This window comes from Lichtheimia ornata (assembly GCF_029851405.1).
Source record: "Lichtheimia ornata isolate CBS 291.66 chromosome Unknown scaffold00015, whole genome shotgun sequence".
Classification (NCBI taxonomy): domain Eukaryota; kingdom Fungi; phylum Mucoromycota; class Mucoromycetes; order Mucorales; family Lichtheimiaceae; genus Lichtheimia; species Lichtheimia ornata.
In genome coordinates, this window is record NW_026695335.1 from 233,515 (window position 1) to 256,509 (window position 22,995).

General features: G+C 43.6%; 11 protein-coding genes across 11 annotated transcripts; 7 read left to right on the top strand and 4 right to left on the bottom strand.

Annotated features, from left to right (window-relative positions):
• Positions 1-559: 559 nt before the first annotated feature.
• Positions 560-2,117, top strand: O0I10_004236 (UDP-glucose 4-epimerase GalE; the record flags this gene model as incomplete). The annotated part of the gene is made up of 3 exons (XM_058484297.1): positions 560-974; positions 1,108-1,244; positions 1,311-2,117. The coding sequence occupies 3 exons, from the start codon at positions 560-562 to the stop codon at positions 2,115-2,117; spliced, it is 1,359 nt and encodes a 452-aa protein (XP_058344922.1).
• Positions 2,118-2,574: 457 nt separating this feature from the next.
• O0I10_004237 (uncharacterized protein) lies at positions 2,575-3,608 on the top strand (the record flags this gene model as incomplete). Its single annotated transcript, XM_058484298.1, has 5 exons — positions 2,575-2,691; positions 2,767-2,797; positions 2,892-3,118; positions 3,179-3,244; positions 3,297-3,608. The coding sequence occupies 5 exons, from the start codon at positions 2,575-2,577 to the stop codon at positions 3,606-3,608; spliced, it is 753 nt and encodes a 250-aa protein (XP_058344923.1).
• A 47-nt stretch (positions 3,609-3,655) lies between these two features.
• O0I10_004238 (uncharacterized protein) lies at positions 3,656-4,514 on the top strand (the record flags this gene model as incomplete). Its single annotated transcript, XM_058484299.1, has 4 exons — positions 3,656-3,809; positions 3,870-4,028; positions 4,086-4,381; positions 4,452-4,514. The coding sequence occupies 4 exons, from the start codon at positions 3,656-3,658 to the stop codon at positions 4,512-4,514; spliced, it is 672 nt and encodes a 223-aa protein (XP_058344924.1).
• Positions 4,515-4,652: 138 nt separating this feature from the next.
• O0I10_004239 (uncharacterized protein) lies at positions 4,653-6,353 on the bottom strand (the record flags this gene model as incomplete). Its single annotated transcript, XM_058484300.1, has 8 exons — positions 4,653-4,882; positions 4,955-5,302; positions 5,390-5,487; positions 5,553-5,624; positions 5,675-5,882; positions 5,955-6,041; positions 6,103-6,119; positions 6,184-6,353. 8 exons carry the CDS (start codon positions 6,351-6,353, stop codon positions 4,653-4,655), a joined length of 1,230 nt encoding a protein of 409 aa, XP_058344925.1.
• A 647-nt stretch (positions 6,354-7,000) lies between these two features.
• On the bottom strand, positions 7,001-9,094 carry O0I10_004240 (uncharacterized protein; the record flags this gene model as incomplete). Its single annotated transcript, XM_058484301.1, has 3 exons — positions 7,001-7,144; positions 7,209-7,577; positions 7,646-9,094. 3 exons carry the CDS (start codon positions 9,092-9,094, stop codon positions 7,001-7,003), a joined length of 1,962 nt encoding a protein of 653 aa, XP_058344926.1.
• Positions 9,095-9,238: 144 nt separating this feature from the next.
• On the bottom strand, positions 9,239-11,233 carry O0I10_004241 (uncharacterized protein; the record flags this gene model as incomplete). Its single annotated transcript, XM_058484302.1, has 8 exons — positions 9,239-9,879; positions 9,950-10,067; positions 10,150-10,301; positions 10,361-10,472; positions 10,525-10,727; positions 10,809-10,935; positions 10,997-11,085; positions 11,167-11,233. The coding sequence occupies 8 exons, from the start codon at positions 11,231-11,233 to the stop codon at positions 9,239-9,241; spliced, it is 1,509 nt and encodes a 502-aa protein (XP_058344927.1).
• A 203-nt stretch (positions 11,234-11,436) lies between these two features.
• On the top strand, positions 11,437-12,406 carry O0I10_004242 (uncharacterized protein; the record flags this gene model as incomplete). Its single annotated transcript, XM_058484303.1, has 4 exons — positions 11,437-11,500; positions 11,564-11,626; positions 11,689-12,288; positions 12,354-12,406. 4 exons carry the CDS (start codon positions 11,437-11,439, stop codon positions 12,404-12,406), a joined length of 780 nt encoding a protein of 259 aa, XP_058344928.1.
• A 158-nt stretch (positions 12,407-12,564) lies between these two features.
• On the top strand, positions 12,565-13,168 carry O0I10_004243 (uncharacterized protein; the record flags this gene model as incomplete). Its single annotated transcript, XM_058484304.1, has 2 exons — positions 12,565-12,658; positions 12,717-13,168. 2 exons carry the CDS (start codon positions 12,565-12,567, stop codon positions 13,166-13,168), a joined length of 546 nt encoding a protein of 181 aa, XP_058344929.1.
• Positions 13,169-14,171: 1,003 nt separating this feature from the next.
• On the top strand, positions 14,172-16,039 carry O0I10_004244 (uncharacterized protein; the record flags this gene model as incomplete). Its single annotated transcript, XM_058484305.1, has 6 exons — positions 14,172-14,550; positions 14,610-14,665; positions 14,721-14,838; positions 14,896-14,960; positions 15,015-15,270; positions 15,330-16,039. 6 exons carry the CDS (start codon positions 14,172-14,174, stop codon positions 16,037-16,039), a joined length of 1,584 nt encoding a protein of 527 aa, XP_058344930.1.
• Positions 16,040-18,298: 2,259 nt separating this feature from the next.
• Positions 18,299-18,700, bottom strand: O0I10_004245 (uncharacterized protein; the record flags this gene model as incomplete). The annotated part of the gene is made up of 1 exon (XM_058484306.1): positions 18,299-18,700. The coding sequence occupies one exon, from the start codon at positions 18,698-18,700 to the stop codon at positions 18,299-18,301; it is 402 nt and encodes a 133-aa protein (XP_058344931.1).
• A 544-nt stretch (positions 18,701-19,244) lies between these two features.
• O0I10_004246 (uncharacterized protein) lies at positions 19,245-20,965 on the top strand (the record flags this gene model as incomplete). Its single annotated transcript, XM_058484307.1, has 6 exons — positions 19,245-19,491; positions 19,593-19,847; positions 19,920-20,074; positions 20,183-20,390; positions 20,456-20,540; positions 20,605-20,965. 6 exons carry the CDS (start codon positions 19,245-19,247, stop codon positions 20,963-20,965), a joined length of 1,311 nt encoding a protein of 436 aa, XP_058344932.1.
• Positions 20,966-22,995: the final 2,030 nt, after the last annotated feature.

Sequence of the window (22,995 nt, forward strand, 5' to 3'; positions counted from 1 at the left end):
TACTACCTACCCAATTTGACTATGTGCATCGTCCATGATGAACTACTACTATCGTCACTACACCATAGAAACGTTGCGTGGGTGGGGGGAGGTGTGAGCAAATGCCCTTTTTTTGATCCAGTTGTTTCAAAGAAGGATGCAATAAATGTGTGGAGCAGTGTACGACTAGAGAAATGTTGCACAAAAGAGATTGCGGATGCGTTTTCACGCACCTGGTAACATTGTTACTGCTGAGCTTTTGTCTTATTTTTGTCCCAGTGAAACGATCCTTTATGTTGACGCTCTACCCAAATCAAATAAAACAACAAGTTCATGCTATAAAGTTGACACACGAAATGGTACTCGTTTTTGAGTGAGCGAGTAAGTGAGCGAGTGCATGAAAAAGGGCTAGCCATTAAAGCATGGGCATAAAAAGAAAGAGGGCAGCAATGCAACGCTTCTGAGTTATAAAAAAAGTGATAGAGAGAGGTGTGTGTGTTCTCTTAGCTTGAATCTTTCTCTTTTTCTCTCTCTCTCTCTCTCTCTTTTGCACACTTTCACTCCTTAATCCAGCGGCGCCATGTCACGCTTATACAATAGAGACACATCTGCCACTGACATTGTCGAGCAACTCAAGGTGCATGATACAGACAGCTATGCCCCCAACGATCGCCTTCAAAATCCAAAGTCATCTCGATCTTGTCATCGATCCGTTCCCGGTTCACGAGCAAGGGCAGCTTCCCATTCTTCTGAAAAACGTACAACCACACAACGTCGATACACTGTACACAATATGCAACATGCACGTTCAGAACGAGCACCAGCAGATCATCTAGTACAACGCTATTCACCAACGGACCTGGATCCTTCCATACGTCAAAAATACGTGCTGGTCACGGGTGGCGCTGGTTACATTGGAAGCCATACTGTGGTGGAACTTTTGACCGTGGGTTATTCGATTGTCGTCATGGATAACATGTGCAATTCCCATCTTGGTATGTATGTGTGGGATGGCATGGTTGTTGCTAGGGTAGCGAGCGGCGCGTGTGTGTGTGTGTGTGTGTGTATGGAAATGACGAAGGTGGTTTCAAATAGTAACATTCCCCTCCCCCCTTGTCAAAAAAATAGAGGCTTTACGTCGAGCAGAACGACTTGCTGGAAGACCTGTTGAATTCTTTAAAGGCGATGTGACATGCGAAGCTGATTTGGAACGATGTTTTTCTCTATATCGATTTTGGGCTGTGATTCACTTTGCTGCCATCAAGGTATGATACACACATGCATATCCTATGGATCATGAAATATTCATCCTCCACCACCCTATTATATAGGCTGTCGGTGAATCGACACGGATACCTTTGGAATATTATTACAACAATGTGACTGGATCCATCAACTTGCTTCGAGTGATGAAACGATACAATGTCAAGAACCTCGTTTTCTCAAGCAGTGCGACCGTGTATGGTGAGCCGGATGTCACTCCTGTTGATGAAACGGCTCGTGTGGGACCAGTGACCAATCCTTATGGACGCACCAAGCTATTTGTGGAGGAATTGTTACGAGATTTGTGCAACTCGGATACAGAATGGAACGTGTGTTTGCTGAGATACTTTAATCCTGTCGGAGCTCACCCTTCCGGCATGATCGGCGAACATCCACAAGGCATTCCCAACAACCTACTTCCCTATGTCATTCGCGTATTGCAAGGCAGCCTACCTCATGTCTATGTCTATGGAGATGATTATGACACGGTGGATGGTACAGGTGTACGTGATTACATTCATGTATGCGACCTAGCAACAGGGCATGTGGCTGCATTACAAAAGTTGCAAAAGAAACCTGGATGCGTCTCGTACAATCTTGGAACAGGTGTGGGTTATTCAGTCATGGAAATCATTCATGCCATGGAAAAGGCTACCTTACGCAAGATCCCATTCAAAGTGGTGGATAGACGACCTGGCGACATTGCAATTTGCACTGCAGATGCATCCCTAGCGAACCGGGAGTTGGGGTGGTATCCTACTCGTACAATGGAAGATATGTGTGAGGACATGTGGCGCTGGACACGTCGAAATCCAAAAGGTTATGAAGGCCAATCCCTAGATGAGGATGACAATGACAGTGACAACACAGCATAGAAGATTATAAGTCCACCACTTGTAGACAATCCACACATCTCTCCTCACAACCCCCACCCCCTTACTATGGAAACCTTCCCCCTTACTACGACGACAACCTACTACTACTATTACTTACAACAACTCCGTGATTCGACCTCCTATATACCGCATCACCCTCCTACATATCCAACTTGTCCTTCACACACGCACACACTCGCTTTCATCCTTTCCCCATAACGCTAGTCGTGTCATATTCTTAATGCTCATTGTACCATGTATATACAAATATTCATATTGTTGTTTTGTTCTTTAATCTAATCTTTTTTTATCTCTCTAATCTATGCACAAGATCGATGATAAATGTAAGGGATGGAAAGTGTATGTATGTAGGTAGGTACAACCCCACACACACTCATGCGGAGGTACTTTTTTGCAACTCTTTTTTCTTTCTCGCTCTCACTTTTTGCCTCACGACATGCTCGATGAAGACACATTTACCAAGCTATGGAAACTCACAAACGATTGGGCAGCACAACAAAAGACCAACCATGAGTTAGCATCTGGGCTCAACAAACAACTGGCCGAGCAAAAGGTACCCACTCACCCACCCCATTGAACACAAAGTCGCCATCGACACGCCCTTCACTCATGACTTTTTTACAACCAGCAACAACAGCAAACGGCAGAGAGTAAACAAGGTGATTATCAAAGAGACACTCTATGTGTGCGTGTGTGGTGTGCACGTGTGTATATACGAGAAGATCAAGGAATTTAATATGTCATCCTTTAAAGAGCTACAACAAACGACGACATCGTCCTTGTTACTGAGCAGTGATGTGAAGGATCTTGACCAGGCTACTGCTGAGCTGTTGGCTAATTACAAAGAACTATCGGAACGACACAATGCGGTGATGGAGCGTAATCAGGCATTACAGCATGAATGCAACGATTTACAGGATATTGTAAAGTCCTATGAGGAGAATCTACAAGTGATCACTGCTAAACTTCGATCCCACACGGTAAATGAAAGAAAACGAAGCAACATGGAAACGATAGATAGACTAATTATCGTGTCTTAGGTATCTGCTGCTGAAGGACATGTCCAACTGAGACGAGAATATGAAGCATTGCTGGATGCTGAAAAGGTTGGTGATGGGGAATTTGTTGTCAACGAGACTGATCATGATGATCACGTAGGGAACAACAGCAGAACTTTTATTGGAAAACATGACATTAAGACATCAATTGCATCATTTGGCTGCCAAGATACGCAAAGCTTATGCCGACCAAGAAGATATGGATCACACATCAACGACAAAGTTGGCCGAGTTGGAAGCAGAAAATCGGGCCTTGAGAGAAATGTTACAACTCACACCATCATCCATGGCACCTGATATTATACAACAACCTATCCACAATCAAACGTCCGCCCAACAACTGAGATCGACTATGAATAGTAATAGTAGCAGTACTAGTAGTGGCGTAGTAGAAGAATACTTTGAAGAGTAAACCTAAAATGTTTCATTTTCACTACTTTCTCCCCCGCTTTTCAAATGATGCACCATATTGAATACTTGAACAATACGCTTTATTCCGAAATGGCTCAGTTGCCATGGTCAACCACTCCCCATCTCCCAAGACGATTGAATGGCAATGACATGTTTAGCTTTCTTCTTCGACTGGAAAATGATACGGAAGTTTACTATCAAGGTGACCTCGTGTTTCTTCATCCTACATAGTGGGACGAGCTTTTATTAAAATGCAGCCTAGGATGCGGACGTGATATAGCTGGACTTGTACGCAGCGACGCACCTATCCCATTTGAATGCGGCATCTACTATTATGAGATGCACATCATTTCCAAAGGCGAACATGGATACATTGGTATCGGTTTTTGTCATCGAGAAAATAATCTGGATATCCTTCCTGGTACGTATGTGTGGTAGTACTACTACATCATGCACGCTAACGTTGTTGTTGTTGTAGGTTGGGAAGAGAACTCATGGGGCTATCATGGTGATGATGGAAACTCTTTTCATGATGGAGATCCTACACGATACGGACCTCTTTTCACGACTGGAGATGTGGTGGGTTGTGGTGTGGATATAGCTCAAGGAAAGGCCTTTTTCACAAAGAATGGCGTTTACCTTGGGATTGCTTTCGACAACATTGACACATCACGTGATCTCTTTCCTTGCTTTGGTCTCAATACCGAGGGTGAACGCATTACTGTGAACTTTGGTCAGGCCCCCTTTGTTTTTGATATTGAGAACCATGTTCAAGTAAGTACCATCCAATGGGTGAAAGCTGCTACTGCTGCTGATGATGATGACGCATTGTGTATGTACATAGAAACAAAGAGCAGATACCCTACGACGCTTACGGAAGCAATGTGAAGATCGCTACTTTTATTAGTGCACTCTTGATTTTACATACCCTCCTATGTATATCCCAACTACGTATGTAATGTAGCAACTTGCATAAAAAACCATATCATTTCCATGGCTGAATATGTAAAACGTACATTTATTAATACAAAAAAGTATGCTCTCTCTACGACCGCTGGTAATAACGGGCATAAATAAAAGCACCCACTGCTGCTGCTGCTGTAGAGGCAATGAGAAGGGTAGGCCATGATGATGATGATGATGATCCAACCTTGACCTTTTTGCTGTTGTTACCAAGGGTGGGGACCAGCTTGCCTTGTTCAGAAAGCATTTGAATCTCGTCAAAGACGGCAATATTCAATTCAAAGGAACGGATGGCTTCTTGCACAATCAAATCTATTGTCAATAAGGTTAGCATCTATACATAGGATAGGGTGAGTGTGTGTGTGTGCAGGCACACACACATACCTCGGGATTCCTTGGTTACGGGCGCAGTGTTCAATCGCTCACGGTATTCAGCCTTGAATGCATTCTGGTTACCGATATTGTTGAAGGCGTAGAAAGCAAGACCTTCATCCGAATCCCAAGTGCCATCGGTTTCCAAGAGACCCAATACATGCTTCTTTAGACGCTTTGCCAAGATTTGACCACCACTCAAATCACCCAAATAGCGCGAATAGCTATGAGCGACCAAAAGGGAAGGATCCTTTTCACATGCACGTTCCATCGCCTCCACGTAATTCTTGACAGCAGGTGTCATGGTAGCAGGATCAGTAATGTCACCCATTCGTTCCTTGCCATAATAATATTCGAGATCTTTATCATCATCATCATAGAGGAGTGGTCAATATACACATCCAATAGTCATCCTTACACACACACATACACACACACAATGCTCACCTTTCAAAAGGGTTTCCTTTCGGTTCAATTCATGAGGGAAATGAATCACTTGAATGGCTGTATTATCCTTGTGCTTTTCCAATAATGATTCCATAGAGCTAGGATAGGTATCATGTAAGCTGTCGTTATGATCATAATGATGATGACGATGACCCCTACATACCTGTACACAAAGTAGAGCGAAGTAAGGTAACGACCATATTCATCACGGTTGATTTCACCCTTGAGGAATCGTCTAATGATCATCGTCAATTAACAGTAATGCACCAATAGATAGGAACTTACTTTGTGAAAATACTGTTTTCAGCAGCCTTGTGAGCTACCATGGTACCTTCACGCATGGCACCAGCCAATTGAGGGTCCTTGAGATATTCAGGCTCTTTTTGAAGAGCATCCTGGTCTTCTTGACCAAAGAGAGTAGAAAAGCTGCTTTCCGACAAGAGCTGATTCAACATTTGGACAAGGATAGCACCTTCAGGTGTGGATTGGGCCTCTATGATGATGATGGAAATCGAGATCAATAGGGTTGATTCATCCTTCTAAACACATATACACACACACTTACTTTCCATATCGACAGCAGGATGGTTCTCAGGCACTTGTAAAAGCATGGTTTCAATCTCTTCCTTGCTCTTGTTGGAAAATGGACAACCTATAGCCACGTGATGAGATTACCTGACGATGATGATGCTATGTATGTATGTATTATATACCTTGTTGAAAAGCAGGACTATAGAAGGCCACAATTGATATTAGACTGTATGCTTCGATCACTCCAGGCGTTCTTATCTTACCATTTGGAAACTTCACCAAAGTTACTGACGTTGGCGTGATCTTGAATTTTGGCGTAAGGGCAACCAGAAGCAAATGCAGGGCATTGGCGTTTCAATTCGTCAGTATTCTCAAGGTGATCAAGGCCTGGATGGGGGAATGGTGTTGGTGTTTGTGTGGTTGTTTGCGACATTGTAAAGAAGTAAAGGGGTAAAAGAGAGAGAGTGTGAGTGTGAGTGAGTGGTGTGAGTTGGCAGTAGTGGGCTGACTTTAATCACAAGGATGGTCATTTCCAGTCGTCGTCGTCGTTCGCCGTCGGTCACCGGCTGCCCCCGCCCGCCCGCCCCGCCCATGCGATCTTTATCTGATCCTTGATTCTACTACATGATTCACGTGCCATTGGAGGACAACAATGGAATATAATATCCAAGAAATGGGGAATTGACATGTCTCATTTTACTCTGGCTATCCAAAACTACTCCCACATCCTTGATTATGGGGCCCCCATTGTTGTGAAGTATCCTTTTTTAAACTTGCTGCTTTGTTTTCATTGTAATACAGCTTTATTATGATTTCTTTTTTACAATATCACCATGACCCAGGAAAGAGCAATACTTTGGGACACGTTACACAATAGAAGCCGAAGTTCCCCCCCTCCTCCTCTTTTCCACTCCATCACGTTATAGGTAACTCAAAAGAAAGCGGCGCTTGGTAACATGAGAATGCGTGTTTTCCTTTTCCTTTACCAATGAAATGCCATTGCCGAGTATGAACTTTTCTCCCCAACCCGCAACTCAACCCTTTCATAGCACAATAATTTGACTCATGGAAACCACCGTTTTATAACGACTTTATCCGATTGTCCGAAAACCATTTGTTGTAATCTAATTGTAGCAGTAGAATATCCAGGCTCCCATTGGCTTTGATTTCTTGAGGTGCGTCCGATACCAGAGTAAAGAAACGATCCGTGATATATGAAAATTCCTATGTATATATACCATCATTGAGTAAGAAAAAGACGTGTATTCTACTATGACCCTCTTTTTACCTTTTCAGTCTTCATGATCTGTTCCATGTGTGCATTCTCAATACTTTCATACGGCTTTGCCCATTCATTGACAATATCGGATGCTGTTCGCTCCGTTCGACGTCGTTTGGTGCGTTGCCAGTCCTCTTGATGACATAATTCTTGCACAAAGGCACAGAACTTTTGACACATCCTCAATGCTTTATACATGATCTGGGCAGTATCCTTGGTCAAGATGAGACATCCTTGCATAATGTTGCGTAGGTATTGGGTATGAGCAGCTTGAAGATCTTCAAAAGCAGGGGTAGCGGTGGTGGTGGTGTAAGAAGATCGTTTAGCACCCGTAATGACTTGAATGAGTCGCTGATAGTGTGGAGTGATGACATTGGACTAGGATAAAAAAAAGAGGGTAATCAACATCACCCTACCTATTCATTCATTGCACCCATGATAGTTACCTGAATATGATTCCATAACGTATCCACCCAAAAGAGCATATAAGAACGTAATCGACAAACCGCCCTTGCTTCATGATTCGAAGGCCCATGCCTCAATGATATCCAAAGATCCGATAATGACATTTGTACGTTCCTCAATCCAGTCATGAATGTCCAAAGATCGCTATAGCACTGCAAGTCCTCTTTGCTGAGAAATAAATCAATGGGCCATCGCATATCATAATGTAATGTACAGCTGAGATCCACCAGTAAAAGTCGGCTAAACAAGGACGATGATGTGGATTCATTGTTTTGCATAATCTCCACACAATAGCCATCCATTTGTTCCTCGGCTTCGGTGCCCACAGAGGCCTTGGCCAGCAAGGCATTGAACTCCTGATGTCGAAAGATCATGGTTGTCTTGTGATGTTGATCATGCGGGTATTTAGCGAGTGATCGTCTACGCCATTCTGCACATGCAATGATAAAGTTGCTTGCAAGATCACCATAACCAAGAAGAAACATGTGCCGAAATGATTCCAAATAACATTGCAAGCTATGCTCGCCTGTCAAGACGCGTGAAAATAACCAATCCGCCGTAGATCGTCGTATTTGTTGCACCACTTGTTTCAATGGATCGTATTGTCGCAGCGATTGTTGTTGTTGACGTAATGATAATAAGAGTTGCAAATGCTGTTGTTTCATGGTATCAGGCATGGGGTTGTTACCCATTTGGTTGACAGTGGCAACGGCCTTCCCAACAAAAAGCACAGACTCAGCCAATGCAAGCGGGATATGCTTGGGAATTTGCTCCAATGCTAATCCATAGCGACGTTGCCAACCTGCTGTTGCTGTTGTTGTTGTACCATTGTTGCCGGTGGTGGTGCTTTTTGTAATAAAAAACTCGTCATTGGTCCAATTCCCATACACCATCCAAGAGGTAATTTGTCGATAGAGAACATCATGTAATCGATCAGCCACCTTGTGCATCACATCACGATAATCACTGTTGCCTGTACGTGCCTCGTCCAATACAAGGTCAAGAAGTTTGCATCCATAATACTCGCATGCGTCAAACTTTTTGGTGAATTCAAGCAATGCTGGTAATAATAGCTCCCATCGGCCCAAGGAGGATGCTAAGAGGGAAATAGGCACCACACCTCCACCTGCATCATAGGTTTTGTCGAGTAAAAGTCGTTCCATATCCAAGATATCACGTCGGTATTCTTCCAATGTCGCTTCAAGTGCTGTCGCCATCGCTTGTGCATACGCGCCTTGTTTGACAGAAAACGTATTCAGCTTTGCATAGATCCAACCCAGTTGGCCAAGTCGATTCAACGATTCGCGTTCGGCAGGGTGCAACAATGGGAAATCAGGGTTGATTGAAAACGTGCAAGGGTCATCGGAGGGGAATGGTATAAAGACGTCGCTTGGAAAACCCGAGAGAACGAAAATGAGCTCATGAAGCATCAGGGACAAGAAAAGAAAGTGTAACGAAAAGGAACAAAAGGCTCGCGCGACATTCCGAACACGTGCTCACGTGATTCACCAACCCAACAACATGTGCACTTTTATATAGCCAGGCTTTTATTACTACAAATAAAACCCCCCTTTTTAAAATGTGGTACTTCCCCAAGCAGCCGATGGTGGATTAGATGATGCAAAAGGATTGGATGATCCAGTTGGATTGGGTTGTTGCAAAGGAAGCGTGGGCGGCATGAATGATGTTGATGCACCTGTCATTTGTGGCTGTTGTTGTTGTTGCCAACCTGTCATTTGTGCTTGTAAGGGCTGCATTGTTCTAAATGGATTGGAAGTGGTGGTCGTTTGTTGTTGTGCAGGTCCAGTACGATGACTTGGAATCATCATTGAATTGGCTCGATTAAAAGGTTGTTGTTGTTGTAATGAGGGCAGGCTTCCAGTGGGTTGGGGAGGAAGAGTTGACATACGAAAAGGATTATGTGAACCACCCGTGTTGGCCATTGTAACAGGATTTAGTTGCTGAGGACTGCCCATGAATGTTGATGTTTGTTGCGAAGGGACAAAGCCCATGCTACCGGTCGTCAACGGCTGTTGTTGCTGCATGAATGTCGTTTGTTGTTGATTTTGTATACTTCCAAAGAAATCATCAAGGCTTTGATTAGGTGTAGCTGATGGTGGTTGTGATGATGATGGCAGGTTATTGGTAGTAGTGGTAGTGGTAGTGGTGGTGGTGACAGAAGATGATGGTTGTTGTTGTTGTACAGGTTTGGGTGCTGCTACGTACAAATCATCCCTCTTTAGTATTTGATTGACCATCAGCCTCCTCCCTGTTGATTAACATACCTTCTTGATTATTGGTGTCCTCAGGATTGTTCTTTTTTCGTATATATGCCTCCTGCTGTGCTTCATAGTTGGGATCATTGAGATATTCTTCCAATGCAGTAGCCAGAGATAAAGGTGCCTACATCATAAAGACTTGCAGGTTAATTTATCATTCCTCCTGAAATCAATCAAAACCTTCCACCACCCCTACTACAACTCACGTGCTTCAAATTAGGAATGTTAATCTGCATATCGGATTGTAGCCGTCGTGCTTGATTCAAGTATGAAATGATGTCCTCGATTTGCTTGGTGAATCGCTTGTAAATGCCGAGGGATGTTTGCGCATCTGGTTTGCTCATGGCAAAGTAATGCTCTATGTGTTGGGTCAAAATATTTGTCTCTTTCCCTCGCTGTACATGTGTATCGGGTTACCTAATATGTTAACAATCCCTTCATTCAATGACCGAGAACAACTGAGCAAGTCTTCGACAATGAGACGATAAGCGTACAGGCAAATAGCTTCATCCACACCATCAATAAGCAGCTACATAAGAAAATTAGCGTCATTGTTTTAGTCTTGTCGGGGATGATCTTACATTGGTACTTAATATGGATGCAATTTGTTTTTGTAGCACCTGTGTTTCCTTGAGCAATCCATTCGACGTTGAAAGATGTCGTAGCCTTCCTTCCTTTTGCCCATTGGGTGGTTTCATCAAATCCTTTCTCAACTCTCCATATGCTTCTGCACGTCGTGCAAGATATTCCTTGTAGATGCGGATATTCTGTACTTGAGTATGGGCTATTGTTGTTGTTGTTGTTGTTGTTGCATAATGTCAATAAGGATGCTCTTCTTCTTATGCACAAATTAGGTGTTACTCACTTGACGACTTGTCACGCAACTTGTTTGTTTCCAAGATTTCGAGATGATGATACACGTAGCTTGCTGCACAGTCATCAGCACCTTCCCGCATTAATGTATGAATGATAATCAACACCTTGAATACAATCTAGTTGTATATATATTAACACCCATCCTTCCTTCCTTATGACCCAATGCGCTGGACTTACAATCCATGAAGTCTCTTTCATTCGTTTGGATAATGTGTGCATGATATCTTCAATATTGGCCGGGCTTTGGTGTGTCAAAGCAACGAGCGCTATTATGTTGTATTATGGAGGTTAACGGGTTGAGGAAGGGTGCGAATGACCACACGTAAAAGGACAATGAGGAAACGTACTATCCAAATGCTTTCGTTTTGGAGGCTGGTATTCCAAACGTGTTGCTTTTCTCACTGCTGTCTCCATGAGGAAGGGTCGACTGGGGTTTGGGTGGGGTAAAAGAACAAGAGTAAGGTTCCTCGGTTAAATCCTGAACCGTGCGCATTAAAAGCAGCAGGAAGCTCTACGTGACGTCGTGGAGTAAACACTTTACATTGATAGGCTGTTCCCCCACCCCTCTCTCTCCCTTTGACAAGTCCACCACCACCTCCCCACTCTTTCCATTGCCAATGGCTTCCCGATTGTTGACCACGACATTGTTGCGTGTTGCTCGTCAGCAACCCATGGCTACATGTAATGACGCCGTTTTTTATTCGTCGTTGTCCCATTGAGTATTTATACATGATATGTATGTAGTGAAGCCTGCATTCCACACCACCACTCGTCGTGCCTTGGCCATGAGCGCACCTCGCATGCAAGGTAAAAAGGACACCTCGTCTTCGAGTAAATGACGACGACTGACAACAATAACATGATAACAGCCAGCCCCAAGGCCGACCCCAGCTACAAGTCAGGCAACGACGCACTGCACGAATATGGTCAATACCTTATCTCTGCCATGCCCAAGTATATCCAACAATTCAGCGTGTACAAGGACGAATTGACAGTCTATGTGGCACCTTCAGCTTTGGAACCTGTCATGCTATTCTTGCGAGATCATACCAACTGCCAATTCAAATCAGTGCAGGATATCACGGGTGTCGACTATCCTTCGCGTGAACACCGTTTCGAAGTCGTCTACAATATGCTCAGCATGCGTTACAATGCTCGTATTCGTGTCAAGACCTACGCTAGCGAAACGTCACCTGTGCCATCCATGGTCCCCCACTTTAGCGTTGCCAACTGGCAAGAACGTGAAGTCTATGACATGTTTGGCGTCTTTTTCGTGGGCCATCCCGATCTTCGTCGTATCTTGACCGATTATGGTTTCGAAGGCTATCCTTTGCGTAAAGATTTCCCTCTCACCGGCTATGTCGAATTACGCTATGATGAAGAAAAGAAGCGTGTTGTCCAAGAACCACTTGAATTGGCTCAGGCATTCCGAAACTTTGAAGGTGCCTTGTCTCCTTGGGAAGCAAATGGTAAGTAGTAGTGAATGGTGGTATGGATATGAGAGAGATTATACTCATGGACGTCCTTTTAAAAGGCCCTGGTCGTGATGATACTCCTGTCAAGAATATCGAGGATGAAAAGAAATAGACAAATACATGTACTTTACTTACTCTTGTTTACTACAGAATAAAGTTTGCAAAGAAAAAGGCAGAGATTATATCCTGGTCAGTTTCATTGCCTTGTGGTGGGATGCTTTTCTTTTTCGTTTACCTTTCCGAGTTTTTCCTATCCTACATCTTATCCCCATGTTGTTCCTTGTTACAAGCAAAGGTGGTGTAGACTCCTCTTATTATCACTCTTCCAATGTCGCTGAAACAACGCCGCATGAGACACCATCAGGTATGTATGTAATGCTCTCTACTACATACGTCTACGTATTCTGACAGGTCGCTATTAGGATACATCCATGATCTTTTCCCGGTTGTCCTTGTCAGCCTTGTCATTATCACGTCGTTGTATGGGATTGTAGCAGCAATGGTTTTTATATGGGCCAAGTATGGATGGCACAATGCTCATGCAGCAGCCGATGATGTGGAACGACAAAAGCAACGACATCCAGAGATAGCCTGTTATGGTGCGTTAGAGAGATCAACTACCTATTATGATTGGAATCGGCCTCCACCCTACAGACACCACAAACCATCATTCAACCCGATAAGATACCCACCCAATGTGAGACGCTTCTATCACAACAGTGTTCTACCAAAGAATCATCCGCGCCACCACCCAATGTCACATCCATCTTCTCTGCTGACCATGGAAGAACGGCAAAACCATTGGCACAAAAGACGTGATGCTTTGTTGAAAAAGTTTGCTGCACCCACTACTACCACCACCACCACCAATTAATTGTCGAAACCCAGGAACACACACACGCACAATATGGATGCTTCTTTTTTTCCACATTGCATGATTTACATTCCCACCTAAATAAAAACATCAACAACATTATCCACTCGAAACATCATAACCTCCCCTTTTTCTAATCCTTCAAAGCATTCAACCACGTGGTTTCTAGAACCAACTCGTTATGACTTTTTGTATCCACCTTGCTGAACCCACATCTCCGCATGATAAACATTCTCTTTCAACTTGCGATTATGTGTAGCCCGCATTGACCTGCGGCGTGTACATGTTGGTTGGGTTTACCTGAAACGAGGATTTGTACGACACACGCTGAGCCTCACATGGCCCCTCATTTCATTTCAATGCACATACTCTATCAATGTAGTATACCATCCTCTTTGTATTTGGATTCCACAATAAAATTGTGAGTGTTGATTCTATGAGTGGGATCAGTCATACATTTGAATTACACCACTGGAGGGTGACAAATATGGGATAGTGTCTCCTCGTCGACCACGTTGTCGTCATGGAAACGATCGTCATGCTTTCAAGCGGCTGACAAGCACTTTGACGCAATGGTCAACAACAGCGACGACATTTTTATTTCGGGTAAACAAGCTTACACATAGGTGGCTCATATTGGTTGCACAGCTATAACTATATTTTTACTGCTGCAGCACCATCACCACAACAACAAGCTATTACGAAAAGATGATCTTGAAAAAAGAAAAGCGGTGAGCATAGTATGATATCAACACACACGAAATAATTTGCATGATGGCTGATGTGACTCCAGGTGATGTGTGCGTGAGTGTGTGTTCCACGTTGCCATGTACAGTAGATATAGCTTTGAATGACATCCACGATGGGTAGTACAAAAAGCAAGACCTCCTCCGCATAAGGAAGATCCTGATCAGACGTCATGCGACCATCTTTCTTTGTCTTTTTATCGCTGGATGCTTCTTCCATTTCCTCTGTTTCTTTTCTTCTATCCAATTCCACAACAATGAGTCCTCCTCTCACCGCTACAAGCACGCTACAATACCCATCGCCTATTACGCCTTCTACTTTCAACGCTGCTACTACTACACCATCAGATAACAGCAACGTCGACAATTTAAGGCTACCACAACAAAGCAGCAATGACAACCATCACATGCAGCAGCAGCAACAACAACAACGAGGACGCTCACGTTCACGAGGATTATCATTGAGCATTACTACAGGAGCCAACACAGGACAAAGTAATAGAACAAGCAGCAGCAGCAATAGCAGCAGCAATAGCTCTTTACCTTGTCCACCCATGATTGCCCAACCAAGCACTGTCAGCATACATTTCGATTGTACTCAACAACTCGTGCTACGCCCTGGACGCATTGTGCGTGGTAAGTAGATTACGTACACTTGGCCGTTGCATCTTTGTTGATATACTTTTATGCAATAGGCACGGTTATTTTGCATGCAACACGACCCATTCAGGCGACACAAATTCGTATCAAGGTAAATAGTGGTTGATTGAAACGTGGAAATGGGAGCTTATTAATATGGATGATAGCTTCGGGCGGAAGAGGTGGTTGCAATTAGAGTTAAAGATAAGCCCCATTGTTGTCTTCACAAGGTGACAGTGGTTCATTTTGAAGTGGATACCAAAGTGTGGGGCCATGAAACAAGCGGTAAGTCGTCGTGTATACCACATTGGAAAGGATTCATAATGACTCGATTTATGATAGCATTTGTGCTAAATACCTGGCAAACACTGGAACCGGGAACACACAAATTTCCCTTTGCATTAAAGGTAAATAGCATCATCTTTTACTACATTGATGATGATTCTTATCCCACCTCTTAGTTTTGCAACGTGAATTTTCCACCCAGTGTCAATGAGCCTGCTGGATGCTCGATGCAATACTTGTGGACAGCTCATGTGGATGGTGCAGCATTCCAACCCAGCATACGAAGCAAACAATACAGCACACCTTTTCGACCCATCATCTGTGCGCCCCTGCCAGTACCTTGTGCGTTAGAAGATTGGTTGTACAAATTCCATAATTGTACACCTTATGCGCATGCCAAAGTGTTACTTTCCCAACAAGTCTTTTGCCCAGGTAAAATTAAAAACATAAAGGTCGTCAAACGTAAAGCTTATATCCTTTTACTGTCCAAGATGATTGGGTTGATATCCAATTGGAGATTCGATGTTTACCTTCCAATATGATTATTAGTGATCTTGGCTACACGCTTAAAAAACACCATGACGCCAAGTTGCGTTTGCAACAAGGTACAGCTTATCGTAAAGATGAAAGCGTCATTATCTCTGAAACGCATACGGGAGTCCCCGGCAATGATGGCGAAGCTCGGATCCCTTTGCATTTCCGATTACCAACACGTGGCGTATCACCTTCGTTCACATCACGGCATTTACGCGTCTACTATAGCCTGGTGCTGCATATTGAATGTCGTCAACTACAAGGTAGCACAGGGAGATTACTTAAAAAGAACAACATACACAAAGCCGACTTGGTGGTGCCCATTGCAATTGCAAATTTGCAGCATGATCAAATGCTTCAAGTATCCAACTTGACAGCCATTCAACCCTATCAGACCTCAGATGACGTACCCATGTTTTTTGATCCTTCTTTGGATGAGCCACCTTCCACACCTTTGCTTACTGCCAATGGCACAGGTGCTTCTAATCTACTACAACAAAACTACACGCCTCCTCTCCAATCACCACCCAATTACTTTAGTCTACACACATTACCACCTCAGCTTCGAAAACAAAAACGAGTCGAGCGCACCACGCATACATCCCATTTCTTGGCCGATAGCAGCGATACGGTCGATGTTGTCGATGTTTTGGATGATGAATGGTGATCTAAAATCATCATAAGCCCACCTCCCATTTGTAATAAAAGGATCAGTAGAAGTATACAAGTAACATTTATTACCCTAAATTGATGATCCTTAACAATCTTGGATCGCTTAAGGCACCATGCAATCATCCAGATGGCGTTTGCAGGAACGTATTTCTCAAAAGTGACCCTCTCTAGTACCATTTGCTTCCACGGACCATCGTTTTTTGCTTTGGTCAAATGTGTATGGAAAAAGTACCTTCCAATAATTACTACTCGAACATACAAGCATGAGGATGGAGAAAAGTCGCCTTTTGGAAGTGCGGTGCAAACAAGGGATCTTTGGCAAGTGCCACGCTGTCGATGCTGTGATACAAGTTAATTTGGTACTACCTACAAACCTCCTACACCTGCAACGGTGACCAGCTCTAATGGCTGTAATGTTGATGGTAACGCAAAGTCGTGGCACAAAAACCGGATCATTGTACATCACGCGATGCCACCTGTCTAATGTCACTTGTAGCAATTCCAAGTCCTACTATGCTATGTATTCCCATGGATGTAAGTAATGCGCTCAAAAGCAAAAGGTGTACGTGTGTGAGAGAGATCTGCATTGTTCAGCTGTCACATTCTCCTCCTCCTTACAGTTTTATTGATTCTTCAACAAAAGGTTGGTTTACTTTGCATGCTAAGCATAGCATCGTCGCCGATTCATTCGACCTACACCTTGGGAAATTAGTCGTAGTAGAAATTGCGTGGCTGATCAAATCTGGATATTCATACCAATAATAGCTTCAAGTTGGAAGATGACGCCAAAAGAGTGAAGAGGTCGGACATGAATATGTATGTCATCCTGTATGCAGGGGCATAGCAAGATTGTTGACATGGTGTTGCATATAGCTTTGACGACAAGTACACGTAAAATAAGGAAACACAGGACCCACACATTGACACCAATAACAAGTACTCGTATTCTCCATATCCTATGCAAATTGCTTTTTGAATGACAAGACGTAGGCTCCAATTCACCGCCAGGCTCCTTATAAAACTACCCATATCCACAAGTACATGTGAAGGTCCCACTTTGCAAGCAAGTATTTTGTCCAATTATGTACGTGAGAAATGGACACAGGTGTAGAAAAGGGAAAAAACGATGGCTATAATAAGCAGCAGGCATGACGTTAGAAAACCTTATCTATAATCGGGTATTGTTTTAAGAGAATTGCGTTGACATGCAGATAAGCATTCTTATGGTTGCAATAGGATTGATAATGGTTAACTATAGCATGAAAAGAGGACTACCATCACGGCAAACGACCTTAAGATGAATTGAAAGGTTACAAAACGAAAATCGCTGTTGACTTATAACGCCGGTTCTTGTGAATCCAAGAACAACAGGACATCTCAATTACCTACTCCTTCTGTGCTTCTGGATACCACCAGGGGGGGCATGTATGTGACACCATCTTACGTGTTTCCATATCATCCATCATAGCAAAAGTTAATGTGGTGATGGGCATGCTCATAGCATCATTGCTTATTTGCAGCACAACCAAAGGTATTGCGTTTTCAACTCGACTACGATTCATCTTTTTCATACTTCGGAAAGGCAAGTATGTTCCTTGATGTTGGCAAGGACAACAACAACAACATCCATACTATTGGAAGCAACAACGCATGCTTTGTTAGAGCTGTGTACACATCATCATGCTGCTTAGCAAATACACCTTTCCCCAAAGGTACATTTCACAACAAATGACGTTGGAGGTGAAACTATAATAGGCAGCCACTTTTTCTTTCTTGATCTATCAATCAAAGGTTATTAATGATGATGATGATGATAACTGACACCTAAGCCCACCATCACTTTTTCTGGATACCATGTTGTATTATCTCCCCCGAAATCAAAGTTACACACAACACAGCCAAAGCGGGACCAAATGTTTGGGACCATGCATTTTGGTTTATTATGATAATGAGTAGTAATAGTTGACTAGTGTTTAGCGCGAAAGCAAAAATAACGTTTTGATCTTTCTACAGGATGAACTAGGATGTAGATAAATGAATAAATGACAATGATGCTAAGCGGGTGAATAAGACTGGATCAGGGCGAACGAGTAAACGGGTGGTGGAATAACGGATATCGGTTTAAGAAAACATGTCGTACATTGCACACACACACGCACACACACGCAGCGAGAGGAGGCTGAAGAAGGGGGTATGGTGATGGTATTATTATGATGTTGTTGTTGTTGTGGTGGTGGTGGTGTGGTGTCGTTTGTCAGAACATGCATGCACCAAGGGCTAACACCACGATAAATGCAAGTGCAGGTCCAGAGACAAGAGAATCGGTGGCAATGGGATCGTGCAATGAGGAAGAACGTAAACGGGATGATCCAGCAGCTGTGGATGGGAGAATGCCGGAAGCGTTAATGTATAGTTCGTAGTCTCTTGCTTCGAAAGCATAGTTGGCGTTGTATGTTTTAACGACTGTGCTGAAGAGTGGATAATAAGCAGCAGCAGCAGCAGCTCTACTCTCTCGACCTTTTGTTGATCCCTGGTTTCGCCAACTTGAGACGGATGGCACGTGAGGAGAAGAATAAGCGGGAGTTGTTGCCATGGCAGCCGTGGTTGCTACGCAAAGCGCTGTAATTATAAAGAAAAAGCCAAAGTATCTGGCCATAGCAACAAGAGAAGAAAGGAGAAGAAAACGGGATGAATGCAATGTGTGTAAAGCAGATCGAATTTGAGTTTTTGGATCCTGAAAACGCAGCTAGCTCAGCTACCGAAAAGCAGTCAGCTCTGTGGGTGTGGGGTGAGACAAGAAAGCAGGGTGTGCCTTGATGGAAAGCTCCTCTGGTTTCATCCGCTCAACTCCTTCATCGTCGGATCAAACAGTGTCGCCACCACACTTTTAAAACATCATCACTTGTTACTTTAAATGCTACCATTGAAGCATACCTTATCTTTTATACCTTCCCCCCCCCACAACCCAAAGTAAATAGCATCCAATTCGATTCATAAAGTTGATATCTTTATTTCCCTAATATGACATGTCTCATCATGATGGGCATCCTGCAAATCCCAAAAGGGTGATGTCTGAGTATGATATGCAACATTCGTGTTGCGTTTGTGCACTCGATGGCGGATGATTGGCTATAATTCATTTGCGCTTTCCTCTTGCTGCTTCCACTTGCACCTCTTCTCAGGCCGCCTTCTCACGCAAAATGACCTTTTTGAACAAGATTATCGACAAGGCAAAATCGCACCAGCATAGCAACCATTCCAGTGTCTCATCTACTGCTTCCACCCAACAACCATCTACAACGTCTTCAAAGGAATTGCATAATACCCAGCCCAACCACCAGCTGCCATCCGACCATAGCAACAACCAGTTACCTGAAGACCAAAAACCACAACCTGAAATGACCCCATCATCAAGTGAAGCAACGCGTATGAGCCTGGATAATTCTAGTGAGTGCTATACAAAGAGTGTGGAGACGAGCAGTAAAAGATGGATTGTATATACTGCTCGCATTTCATCTATCAAGAGATAGCTTATATGGATATCATAGCAGGGACACCAGAGAAGCCTCGCACCGTTCATACACGTAATGTTCCATCCTCAACATACACCCATGTCTACAACGATAAGAACATTATCCAGCAACGCCAAAACCGTCCAAAGCTCAAATTGGCTGATTTCCATGTCTTGCGTACTCTCGGTACTGGTTCTTTTGGTCGCGTTCATCTTGTTCAATCGCGTGTGAATGCTCGTTATTATGCCATCAAGGTACTTAAGAAATCTGAAGTCGTAAGACTCAAGCAAGGTAAAGAGGGGGAAAAGGGGGGGGAATGGTATGGGTTTGGATGTGGATAATAATCTTGCCCTTTCCTTATAGTGGCACATTCAAACAATGAAAAGCACATTTTGGAATCCGTGGCACATCCTTTTCTCGTCAACATGTGGGGTACATTTCAAGATGATGTCAATCTGTACATGGTAATGGATTACGTTCCCGGTGGTGAATTATTTTCAATCCTTCGTCGTTCTCAGGTAGGATACACATCAAGGAAAGGGGGGGGGAAATGGAAGTGCAGAGAAGAATACATGGGTGGGTGATGATGATGTGGTAACCATTTGACTAAGCGGATTTTGGATTAGCGTTTCCCTGATCACGTTGCCAAATTTTATGCAGCTGAGGTGGTTTTGGCAATCGAATATTTGCACTCCAAAGACGTCATTTATCGGGATCTCAAGCCTGAAAACTTGTTGTTGGATGCTAGTGGCCACATTCGTATCACTGACTTTGGCTTTGCTAAACATGTCCCTGATATTACTTGGACTCTTTGTGGTACTCCAGATTACTTGGGTAAGATCAAATCTTGATGCACGATGAATCGCAACAGCTAACGACGGCATCATACATACGTATAGCACCAGAGATTATCCAATCCAAAGGTTATGGTAAAGCCGCGGACTGGTGGAGCTTGGGCATTCTTATTTTTGAAATGCTCGCAGGGTAAATGGGGGATATTAAGTGGGGTGTGGGCCATTGAATGGATGAGCTAAACAATGAATGATAGATATCCTCCTTTCTATGACGAGGATCATGTCAAGCTATATGAGAAGATCTTACACGGCAGGATCCGATGGCCACAATATTTTGATCCGGATGCACGGGATTTGTTGAAGCGACTACTCACATCGGATTTATCAAAGCGATATGGTAATCTGAAGGGCGGTGCTGACGATGTCAAAGGACACCGGTGGTTCCATAGTGTGGATTTCAATAAGGTAGTTGCACGCCAAATGAGGGCACCTTATATACCGCAAATCCGTGGTGATGGTGATGCTAGCCATTTTGATCGTTACCCAGAAACCCAGGAACAATACGGCGTTACCAACACATCAGATCCCTACGGCCACCTGTTCCCCGATTTCTAATAACGCTATAAAGTCATTTGTTGTATATTTGTGTTGGAAAAAAAAAGTACAAAGCTATCGTGATTTCCCCCAATGTAAGGGCTACTGCTACTACTACTACTACAAATGAGGGCGCTGGTATCATGTAATGAGGTGTTAGCTCATGGATGAACATCTCAGCAGTAATCATGAAAAGGTGCATAGTGGTAGACAATGGTGCACTATCATGGCTCCTTTTTCGATTGCGTACTATGAACGAAGGATGGTGCTTATGACAGCTCATGTTTGAATGGGAGTTTTCATTGTTCATGATAGTCAACGTCAATCCTTTGTAATATCCAACATGTATGATTAACGTGGTAGATCTCAGGATCTCAGACGCAAATGGCACATTGCTCCCTCTCGTTTCATCTATAACCTTTCCCTTCCAATCCAACATTGTAGTATATATCCCGATGGATCTTTATTCCAAAAGTAATGAGACAACAACTATCAACCGTACGTATAAATCCAACACCATGGCACTGGAGCCATTATCCCAATACAACCTCATCCTTTTCATTGGCAATAGCATCGATGCTAAACCAGCCAACTCGATTAACATACTCCTTGACATGAGAACAAGTTGGGCGAGATCCTTATGACTGTTGCAGGCACATCCACTTTTTCTCTTTGGCACATCTTTCGCTTGCACGCTGCTGCCAGTATTTTGCCACAGTTGAGTATATTTGATGCAGTCGTTCCAGAGAAGAGATGAGTCGATCGATCGTTTCCTGTCGGCAAAAGAGCACTCAAATATCGGCGTCGTTAACAATTGGCAGGTGCTGAAGCTTTTGTACCCACACTCTTGGATCGTTTTCAGACATTGTTGCTTGCAACCATTCTGACATTGAGCAGGCTGAATTGGTAATTCATAGGCGGACGTGAAGGAAAAGGACAAGAAGAGTCAAGTTGCAAGAGTGCGCTGATAGGAATTTTTGTACTCTGGTGGATATTACCATGACTACCTGGTTCCCATGGATACATACCTCGTTCATTCCTTTCCCTACAAAATAGCAAATCACTATGTAACAGAGCATTTATATATAAACTCTTCGCTTAATCTTCCTGTGCTTAAACCACTTCAACTCGTGAAACAGGTATCGAATCACGTGTAAGTATGTAGCTACAATTGTGGTACATGGCGCCGCTGTTTGCTGCACGTTTCCCCGCTTCGGCATGATAGTTTCGTGTCACAATAGGAGGTGTCAGTTGCATGATTGCCATGACAACACCATTTACTTTCCCCTTCTTCTTGCGTACTTGTAGAGAAAAGAACGGCGTCTTTTGGCAGCAATTAGCCCACAAAACGCGCTGACGCGGTACGCGTGGATATAAAAGGAAATCGGGCGAAAAAACGGGAAATGAGCACGTAAAAAAAACCACGCTGGGTGTGAAAAAATTTGCGCGTTTCAACATCCGCAGCAACCGGGTATATAACAAACGCCTTTTTTCGACCTCTTTAACGGGGCAGGTTGCGCAACCTCATTCTCCTTTGGAGATGTCTTGCATCGACATAAACTTTGCCGTCGTAGCTTAAATGACGTATAACTAGCCGTCCGCGATAGACGTTAAAAGGGCCCGTCTTGGTAAGACGTAAACTGCCCGTCTTGGCCTACGTAAACATGCCCGTGTTGTTAGGTACGTCCATAACACGTTAAAAAAGACCCGTTTCGGTAGTGCGTTAACTACTGCGTCTGCTTCACGCCCGAAGCCGTCTTGATGGTACGTTAACTATTCACGTTTGCACATTTACGTTAAAATGGCCGTCGTAGCTTAAATGACGTACAACTAGCCGTCCGCGATAGACGTTAAAAGGGCCCGTCTTGGTAAGACGTAAACTCCCGTTTGCACATTCGTAAAATGTTTGCCGTCGTCAGACGTAAACGCCTTTTCGCACATTTTCTATAAATGCTGCCGTCGTAGCTCAAATGACGTATAACTAGCCGTCCGCGATAGACGTTAAAAGGGCCCGTCCGGGAAGACGTAAAACTATGGATGTGGATTGTCAT